The sequence below is a fragment of the Epinephelus moara genome, chromosome 6 (assembly GCF_006386435.1).
Source record: "Epinephelus moara isolate mb chromosome 6, YSFRI_EMoa_1.0, whole genome shotgun sequence".
In the NCBI taxonomy this organism is placed as follows: domain Eukaryota; kingdom Metazoa; phylum Chordata; class Actinopteri; order Perciformes; family Serranidae; genus Epinephelus; species Epinephelus moara.
Genome location: NC_065511.1, coordinates 6,156,134 through 6,166,931, shown reverse-complemented (window position 1 = coordinate 6,166,931; position 10,798 = coordinate 6,156,134). Strand labels below are relative to the sequence as shown.

At 39.4% G+C, this 10,798-nt stretch overlaps 1 protein-coding gene across 1 annotated transcript in view; it reads right to left on the bottom strand.

Annotated features, from left to right (window-relative positions):
* ascc3 (activating signal cointegrator 1 complex subunit 3) overlaps positions 1-10,798 on the bottom strand; it is a 252,720-nt gene that overhangs the window by 235,805 nt on the left and 6,117 nt on the right. Inside the window, exon 3 of the mRNA XM_050047693.1 lies at positions 5,351-5,501. Coding sequence (XP_049903650.1) covers positions 5,351-5,501 — 151 coding nt within the window. The remainder of the gene's footprint in view (positions 1-5,350; positions 5,502-10,798) is intronic.

Below are 10,798 nucleotides of genomic sequence, written 5' to 3'. Positions count from 1 at the left end.
TTGTGTGTGTGTGTGTGTGTGTGTGTGTGTGTGTGTGTGTGTAAATAACTGTATTAACTAATGAGTCCAAATAGTTGCAATGCTGTGTATGGCCATTAAATCTGAGCTGTGCACTATTCCTAGCCTCAGAACAGAAGAATCAGCAGCCGTTCCTCTGAGCAGTAAAGACTACAGCATAAGCTCACTGTTTAAGGTCCCTGCACCTTATTTAAATAATATTCCAAACAATTCATGCTTAACCAAAACTGCACTTAACAAAAAGGAATACAGAGTAATTGTCCAATTAGAGGAAAAAATGTCAGAGGGACAGAGAGAGAATAGAGTGAAGAAGGTTGGAGAGGCAGAGGGAAGCGAAAACAGATGAAAAGGATTTAAACCAATTAAAATAGTCTAAAAGCATCAGTCGTTGCTGCACGTAGCAGAGCAGAATGGCTGCTTTCATCCTCTCCAGAGTGTGCTTAAGTGTAATTTTTTATTTGGATCCAGCCACACTGTTTGAGGGCAGGTTCAACACATAAAGCATTGGTAGGGCATCACAACAACAAACACTGTTAGTCTTGACTGGCGAATGAGAAGAAAATATACTACCATAAATGGAGAGAAAAGCAAACTAAATGAAAATCATCACAGGCTTTCATAAGAGAGCTCCATAATTGACTCATGAAGTTCAGCTAACACTTGAAGTCGTAGAGGGAGGATTAGAGCATGTACAGCATGCTGTCAAACACCTGTCTCTGGAGGAAATCTAGTACACTTTCATTTGTTCAGGGGCATTTTCAAATGAGACGATACTTTAAAGAACACACATTTATCTCTGTCTTGTTCCAGGACCTTAAATAAACATTAATGAGCAAATTATATGGACATCCAGTCCGTGCCAGTAGTTGCTGTACGGTCGTCCACTAAAATTATACACTTGCATTTCTAGTGACTGAGAAACATGCCTTCTCCTGCCTTAGATTAGCTTTTTATTTATTCCAGTTTTAAGCCTAAGTTTGTCGCCATGTCCCAGTGATGACAGCAAGCCATTAATGATTGCTTGCAAACGCAACAGATATTACGGGTACTGCACTGTACATAGCAATTTAAAAAGTGTTACTTTTTTGCATTTCTGACAGAGCTGGTGATATAATAAACTGGACTGAGTTGCATCATCTATTTCTATATGAATCACTAAGTTTGTAAAGTTTTTTCTAAAGTCTTAATGTCTGTTTGTGTCAGACTACTGATTTAATGAATCAGACAGCCCATTCACCAGATAAGAAAGGTCTTAGCTGGTAAAGACTTGTAACTTGTAACGTGTAACGTGTAAATCAATTGCAGGAAACATCTTCTGCACCATCCAATGGAAAATCAACTACATAAACGCAAAGAGCATATTTTAGAATGTCACATCTGGGCTACCATAAAAGTTGGATATGCGTAGTTTGTGTGATTATAGGATTAGTTTAGCTACAGACGAGTTTGTGTATGAGGTCTGAAGCGTGATGACGATGCCTATAGGAGTAGTTGTGTGAACATTCCCCTATAGTAAATTAATGGAATTTGTGTTATATTAGCAAAAAAATCTATGGACAGGATGATGTTTTCTGGATTGTTTTCTGTATGGACTGTGATAGCTGGATGTCTCCTGATGGTGGCTGGTTGTGTCAGACAGCACTGAAAACAGACTGAGACTGCGAAACCAGTTGAACTACTGGGAGATTATAAAGGGGTTTGGGTGGTAGCTTGTTAGTTTTTTTTGTCTCCAAGTGTGGTTAGCCGACTATAGATGTTACCACGAGACTGAGTAGTACAGCAGGAGACAAGGACAAAGTCATTTGTGTATGGCAACCAGAGCATGTGAGGGGAGCGGAGCGGGTGAAAATTTCCGCTCCTCACTCGCAGACCTGTCACTTTGCGCCGCTCGTCCGCTCCGCTTGGTTCTGCGCATTCTTTGCTCCGCTCCATCATAAATTTTATCCCGCTCCACTCGCTCACCACTCCGCTCAAAAAAACTGCGTCGTACTACCCTAACCTGTAATCTTCTATTCACAAATAAAACGGGGTCTGCCCATTTTTCCGACAGCCCATTGGTTCGATATCCCATTGTTCCGACCATATTAAACCCATTGTTCCGAAGTCCGTTCCGAAATCATCATGATACCCTGTGGTTAAGGTCTGGTTAGGTTTAGGCACAAAAACCACTTGGTTAGGGTTAGGAAAAGATCATGGTGTGGGTTAAAATGAAAAAGAAAGTTGCAAACACATAAGCCGTGAGCCTGCTTTGCCTCAAGCCTTTCCCAGCTGACCCAGAGCCGGTCGCGCACCGTCAAGGCAGAAATACGCCCGCCGGGAGCCGTTCAGCACCGCAGAGAGCGCTCTCAACCCCGACCCCAGAGTTAATAACAGGAGGTTATGGTGTTTCATTCTCTCCTCTCTATGACACTTGTATCTCGACCAGTAGCCTATTTTTGTTGCGTTGCTGATCCTCTATCTACACAAATACAGTAATAATCACATATCGGAACAACGGGACGTGGGACTAATGAGAGGTCGGAACAATGCTACGGCACCAATAAAACATGAGCTTGGTAGATTCTCCGGGGAAGCCCTCTCGCCTCTCCCCGCAGTTAGGGACCGTTCTCCAAGGTACCGCTGCTTCTCTTCTCAGTTTCTTTTCTGAAGTACACAGTAAACTCCATAGTTTTGAAAGAAAATAGTGTGGGTGTGCACAGGTGCAAAGATGCATTCTGGGTGGGGCATGAGCGACTGGAGCGAAATTGGAGCGAGAAATAAGGCTCCACTCCACCTTTTAAAAAAAATAGCCGCTCCTCGCTCAACACAAAATCCTCCCGCTCCCCGCTCCGCTCACATGCTCTGATGGCAACACCAAGACCCTTGTTAAAATTGCAGGAGTACGGTTCGATCCTTGAAAATTGACATCGACCTTGCTACCAAACTGTTAGGAATTGACTCCATGACAGTGGTATGAGAGTCATTTCTGACTTAGCAAGTCGGAGGATTCTCACTAACCCCGACCTCAAAATCCAATATGGCTGCTTGGCCCATCCACAGTAGTAAAAATTACAGTAATATACTGTTTATTAGCACTTCTGTCATATGTGTCTCATTTAAACAGTCATACTCACAACTTCTATCAGTGGGCATGTTGCTACAGTGTCTGTATTCGCAAAATACAACATAATGCCTTGTTATCAACTGGTATTGCTAACAATAGATAACCTGGCTTGAACTGGTATTGCTGACAACATCTTGGTTTTCCAACCAGTGGTATTGGAAGGCGATCAACTCAAGTGTGGCGTCATTTCCAGCTCCAACCTCCAACTTTCTAAATAAATGCAACACAGCATTAGAACAGCCTTGATAGCAGCGTCCATCTTGTCTATTGTACTCGCCAGTGTTGTTATTACTGCCTATTGGTTGCTGGACAACAGCGTTAGTCCCGCCCATGGCGCTGATTGGCTAACTGTTTGTCCCCCTGTGTTGCGCAATGGCTTATTTCAATCCAGAGACTAGTGTCTCTATGCCAGAGGAATCAATCAACTTGGTGAAGTGGGCAGACACAAAGGTCTTGACCCAAGCAAAGTATCATATGAACAGCCAAACAAAAAAAAAATTCGATCTGAGCAAAAAAATCAAATTAAGCATTAAGGCTTGTAGTGTGAACGTAGCCGTATAATGATGGCAATATTGATGGCAAACAAGTGATCTTCCTTGAGTGCTTTAATTAAGTCTTACTGTTGTCAAGAAGTCTTCTTTGCTGAGCTTAAAAAACGGCAAGCTAGTGCAAGATGGCCCCAAAAGTCATAAGGTCATAAGGACAGAGGGATGTCGTATGCTGTAAAGCCCTGTGAGGCAAATTGTGATTTGTGATATTGGGCTTTATAAATAAAATTGATTGATTGATTGAAAAAGTGTTACAAGGATACCCTGAAAACCTCCAAGAGCTATGGTTTTGATCCAAAAAGCTGGGAACCACTTGCTTAGGACCAACCTGCATGGAAAGGAATAGGGGGGTGTCGCCCAGGGCGCTATTTAGGCTAGAACCGCCACTGCCAATGTATTTGGTTGTTATCTGATCAATAACAATGCAATATGTTGAGGGCATCTATTAAACAATTTTGATATAATTAAGTTTTTCCGTAACTTGAGTGACTTAACAGTCACTTTGTAGGTTTCAGAAATGTCTGACTCACTCAAAATTTAGCATCAGTGGAGCTTCATGGCACTTCCAAGGGTCAAATGTTGGAAGTCAAGAAAGGGTCAGTGCCTGAGACTTACTGGATCAGACATAATAACTAGATTTACAGCCTTGCGATTGTAAGTCTCCATGAACCAGTGAAGTTGACCTTTGACCACAAAAATCTAATCAGTTCATCCTTGATTACATTTGACGTTTTCACCAAATTTGAGGAAATTCCCCCAGGCATTCTTGAGATAGAATGAGGTGGACACAAGGTCACAGAAGCTTTGGAGCTTTGACCACCAAAATCTTATCAGTTTATCCTTGAATCCAAGTGGATGTTTGTGCCAAATTTAAAGAAATTCCATCGAGGCGACTTTGAGATATCTTGTTCACAACAATGGGATGGACGGATGGATGGACACACCAAAAACATAATGCCTTTGGCCACATCTATCGCCAGCACAGAGACGAGATTCCACCATTTAAAGAAAGGGTGTCCCTTTTATCAATGATTCATATCAGTTTTACTCACTAGCTTAGTAAAGACACTGGGGCAATGTGAACTTGCTGGACCTTGTTTTGGGCATTATAACATTAGAAGATGAGGCAGTTTTTACCCCAATTACTTTAATTACACATCTGAAGGTAAAAACAAATGTGAATGTATCAGTATTGTCTATTAATTCAATGATGAACCAGGTTATATCTCTGAACACTGAAAGACTTCAACATTAGTCTTTGTTTTCACTGACATGTTTTTATGATTTGGGTTGAAGGATCAGTTTGCCTAAATGATAGAAAATACAAATCTTAGACACCTCAGAATATGGGCAAATAAAATCAAAATTATCTGGATGACAATATGCCTCTAGCAGTCACTAAAAAATGTTTTGTTTTGGGGGTTTTTTGTAATTTGGGTGAACTGTCCTTATGAGTGGATCATTCATTAAAGCCAGACAAGCTCTCTCCCTTTAAACTCACAATGATTTCTGATCCTGAACGACCAAAGGCACAAAACAATAATAATTTCAGCTGCTGCCAAGTGTATCATAATCACTTTTAGACAGGCAGTCTAAAAACAGAAAATGGCATTCTGTTATTTTTCACATGAAAATAGATTGAATGAAATGAAAATGGATTTGAAGTTGAGGAGTTAATTACCAATTTCCTTGGCTGCCAGAAGGAGGCTCTTCAGTTCCTGACTGGCAGCTTGTTGTTTAGCTTTGTCCTGATGCTCAGAGCAGAAATGGACAATCTTCTGCCATGTCAGACCCTCTCTGGCAAACAGCTCCCGTCTCTTCAGTCGTTTGGTCTAACATGAGCCACAGGGAAAAAATACAATTACATTTCAAGTAGGACAACAGCAGCAATTCCTGCTCTTATAATTATAGGTATTTGTATTTGTTAACATGGCCTTGGATAAGACCAATGTATCCCAACAGTCTGCCAATGTATTGTGCAAATATTTTGACAAGACAGTCACTGAAATAGAGTAGCTTAGAGCTGCAATTATTAATCAGCTGGTTATCAAATGAATCACTCTAATTTTATATATGATTAATCTGTTTGATCTTTTTCAAGAAAAAAAGTAACATTTCTCTGATTACAAATTCTTATTTTCCGGGGTCTTTGCTACTCTGTGACAGTGATCTGAATATCTTTGGGTTGTGGGCAAAACAAGACATTTGAGGACATCATCTTGGGCTTTGGGAAACACTGATCAACATTTTTCAACATTTTATGACATCTTGTTGACCAAACAACTAATCTGTGAATTAGAAAAATAATCAACAGATTAATTGACAATAAAAAAAATCATTACAGTTCATCATAGTTTATCTGACAAATGTACTGTAAAATTATTCAAGACTAATTCTTGTCTGTCATTTATATTTTTTTATTTTTGTTGTCAATCCCAGTTCATTTCGTGTCTTTTCTTTGATTTTTAAGGACAATGCACATCAACATTTCTGTAAATTAGCCAGCCCGCAGTCTCAGAACCCAGTGGCTATCCTCTGGGGGCAAGGCCAAAATTTTGGGAGATGCGGTGTAGCCAGCAAATATCAAGGTCAGGACTTCCTCTTCCATGTGTCTGTCATTTTAGCTAATCTCTATAAACTGATATTAGTATATGTATGAAAATACATTTTCAAAACAGCCAATATAAAGCGAACTCCTTGTCGGACAATACCCAACAGACAAAAGACTACAAATGGAAACCATTACACTTCTGACACCAAAATTCTGTCCCATCACCTACAGACTGTTTATAAAGATCTGCCAGATAGCAAATTTTCATCACGTACTTATAATTAAAACTGAACCTCCAAGCTTCAAAAACATTGGATACTAGGGCCAGGAATCACCAGAGGCCCCACGATATGATATTATTATGATACATGAGTCACCATACTGCATTATTGCTATTTTAAATGTGTTGCAGTTTGCAATAAAATATTTTCCAATATACTGTGATTTATTAGCTTTTCTCAAAGCCAAATGATATCTCCAAAGGAAAATTGTCAACATAAACAGTTTTATGTAATGTGATAACGTTTTTAGTCTCGTCGTCTTACTTCAGTCATTTTTATTGCAGCATAATATATCTTGTGAACTGAAAAAGCAATTGATTATATTATGCTAGTAGACTACCAGAAGTTAAATTTGTATTTGTAAATAATTTATATAATATATATATATAAAATTTGATACTTGGTGTCCATGTAACGAGGCAATATTGCCCCACAAAAATATTGCATTACTATGCTGTATCAATGTTTTTTTTACCCCACACCTATTATATATTTTCCCATAAAGCAACTCAACAGGACGCTCAATACCAGGTAAATGCTGAAGTCTTTCAAAGTCTACTCCCCATGGCTTTTTGTTAAAAATTTGCAATAGAAAATATAATGATAATAACATCATCGCAGTGTGACAGAAGCCATTATACAACTGTTTTAACAGACTGAGTAGCACTCCCCAAGACTAGTACAGTGCTCCTTGTATGCCCCTATAGAATTTTTAGATTTTTTTTTTTCTGTCAGAAGAGACACTGCAAGCTCAGTCAGGATTCTGGGCAGGATTCATCGCAGCTAAACCCAGAGAGACCCTGATGGGATCTAATGATTAGGGTCTCCAAGAAAACGAAGCTGGGTCTCATATGATGTGTGCTAATGTACTGATCAAATGAAAAAAATCAAATGAGAAATGTTTAATTAGTAATATCACAGTTATGATTCTGTGTTTATAGGATAAAACATACTTATTATTTTATGTCAGAACAGATCATATTCACTTGCTCATCATGTGGGCTATTTTGGCATTTTCTAGTAATAACAAATGGTTTAAATGGCTTTCCAAAAAGACAACTAAACAAGTCAACAGATTCAAGTAAGAGGGGAGCTCCATCATAAGAACAAAGGTTGGGTATCATATGTAAACTTTTAAACTAGTGTTCACACAACACCTGAGTTCTGGTGCTGATACCAAAATGATGCTATTTATGATCATGTGCGTTTTGCATTGTAGTAACACATGCATCCTCAGTAAGTCTGTAGAAAAGTCTGTGTTAATGAGAATAACTTTTTTAAGTTTTTGTCATCAGAGCAGTGAGGTATTAAATCTGAGCAGGTCTGACAGTTGAGGCTCTGAGGTCAGGAGAAGCATTAACACAGTGACTTCATTACAATCTGCATCTCCATGTCTTCTGAAACTAAGCATTTTAGCACAAGCCGAGAGATAATCTCAGAGTGACTTCAGCCATCTTTTCCCTGGAGAAGCACTTTTTTTCTGCTGAGAGGATTTAACTGGAGGTGAGCCAGGTAAAAGTGAATCGCTGAATACGGCTCCCAATTTCATCTCAAGTCTCAGGATGAGGTAACCAAACAGAAACAAATCACCAACATTGAGTGAAAAGACAGGATAGTTTGATTTTGAAAATAGATGGGATATGATTGGCAAAGGGAAAGGATTTGAAACGCAGGTATAACATATGAAAGCAAACCAGTGAAAAAGGAAGATCCGACCCAGCAGAACCCACCCAGATTTTGTCCAAGATAGGAAACTGAGCTAAAAGGAGAGCAGCAGTGCTCAAACCTCTTTCTCAGAGACAGAAAAAACACTGAATATTCCTACACACATTCTACTAAATTTGAAGGGTATTATTTGAGGTAGGGCTATCCTATTGAGTTGGGGCGTCATAAATTTCCCTTTGTGTATACGTATACCACCCTCAGAATTAAAAATAAACATGCTTAAGACTTCACAGAGAAGAAAGAGAAGAAGAGAAGAAACAAAAATATTATCTGCACATTCTGTCGATAGCTCCCAATACATTTAACAAAGCACCAGTTTGATGTCGGCGATATCTTCTTCAGGCATTACTGGGTAACATTCTCCAAAATATAGCACTGGATTTAAGCTGGAAAGTGTACCCAGGCCTGTTACATCAACTTGTCAAGTTCCTGCAAAGCAGCCTGTAGACTGTGGCTATTTATAACATATTAGTAATTCAGCTGAGGAGTCAATCAACAAAAACATGCCGCTATAATCAACATTTTCATATTAACAAGGGATCACATTACTATGTGTAAAGTATGTGGAAAGGGTCACTTGTAATGGTTCCCCTTAACCGCAGTTTCACTCACTGCGCTCATTAAGTGTTCGCTAACACATTAGTCGCATCCACTTAAAGGTTAATAATGTGTCATTGTTGTGTTTACAGCTTGTTGCACACCCCAAGTTGCCAATAAAATCAGATTCAACACAACTCTATTTCACAAAGGTGAAAGGTGAAAATGTTCCATATTCCAAGAAGGAAACATGGGTATTCCCATTTTATGCTACTTTATACTGAAATACTGTACTTTTTATACCACCACATTTATTTGGCAGATATAGTAACTAGTTACTTTTCAGATTAAGATTTATATAATAAAAAAGGAAACATGATGAGCTTATAAAATACAACACATTTTTAAGCTAAACCAGTGCTTCCTATTTTAGTCTTGTAACCTTGTCCAAGAGGCAGTGTTCTGTTAGGGCTCCTTGCTCCTAGGTACTGGTGTGTCTGTACAGAAGTATACAAAATGCAATGCACTTGGTGGATAGTGAAAAGACAATCAGATGGCGCTGGGGTAGGGAGACAAAGCGGGTTTGGAAAGAAACGGAAATATGGTTATAACTAGGGCTGTCGACGAATATTCTAAATTCGAATTTAAATTTGAATTTAAATTCGAATTTGAAAAAAAAAATGGACCTTCGAATGTGAAAATTGATATTCGATTGTGGAGAGGAAAAAAAACACCACCGCGGCTGTCCTCTTTGCGAGTGGGCGTTGGCATCAGGCGCGCATTTCTCCAGCCTGGTCGACAAGCGGTTCTGCTCCCAGCTGTTGTCTCCGTCACCCGGCTTGACACATTCGCTCGCGGCTCGCGCAGAAAATAGACCAGACGCCGAAACGATCGCTGCAGGGTCATGGCGCTTCGAGGCTATTCGCAGCGCTTCCGCGGGCGGTGTGGCCTGGCGGGTCAGAGAGGGGGGTCCAGCGAGAGGTCCGCGGTCGTTTATAACGTAATGTTATAGATAATTGTTTTATGTGTTTTAATGTGTAGGTATGTAAATGTTTTCAAAGACGTTTATGTTGAAATAAAAATATCTACAAGTAGTTACGTTTCCTTGTATTAATACATATACAAGTATGTTTCCTTGTATTAGTTTGCACTCTTGTGGACATAATGCGGGAAAAAAAATATTTGAATGGTTCGAACCTATGAGTTATTTTTAGAAGGAATATTCGAACGTCTTTTTTGAGCAATTTTGACAGCCCTAGTTATAACGTAGGGTAGAGTAGGGTAGGATAAGAAGGCAGAGTAGAGTAGATTAAGGTAGGATACGTTAAGGTAGAGTAGGGTAGGGTAGGGTAGAGTAAGGTAGGGTAGGGTAGCTGACTGTGTTACTGTATGTTTATGACTGGTTTAATGAAGAGCGCAAAAGTTTGTGAAGCTCTATAATCTTTTCTTTGCTTTGACATGTGTTCAGGGTTTCAGTGTGTGACTTGGCGACAGCTGATAGAGGTGGCAGACTGTTAGTTTTGGATGGAAAATGCATCACGTTGTTATGCCAATAATAATTCAGAGAAAGATAAAATCACAAACAGGTGTGCAGAGTCTCTTTTCATGATCCCCTGCAGCTGATAATAAATCCAGTACTGACACAGTTTTGTGTGAGTTCAGCCTTATATACACTGCAGGCATCTAAGATCAGATTTTTTTTTGCATTGGACATCTGGCATCCATTTAGTCTCTGATATACAGTATTTTTATGGCCAACAGCAGATATTCCATACATGCTAACTTGACTAATATGTGAAAAATATGTAGCATGATGGGTGCTTCTGTGCCCTTAACCTGTGGCTCTTACTTCAGACATTCCTCACCCAGGGCTTGACGCTAACTTTTTTCCCAAGGAGCACATGTGCTCCTAAGTTGAAAAAGTAAGGAGCGCACAAAGAACTTTAGGGGCACAATGTAAATTGATCAAATAATGTGTTTTCTGTAATAAACGTGATGCAAATAGACATTTACAAGCAAAATTATTTAATGAATT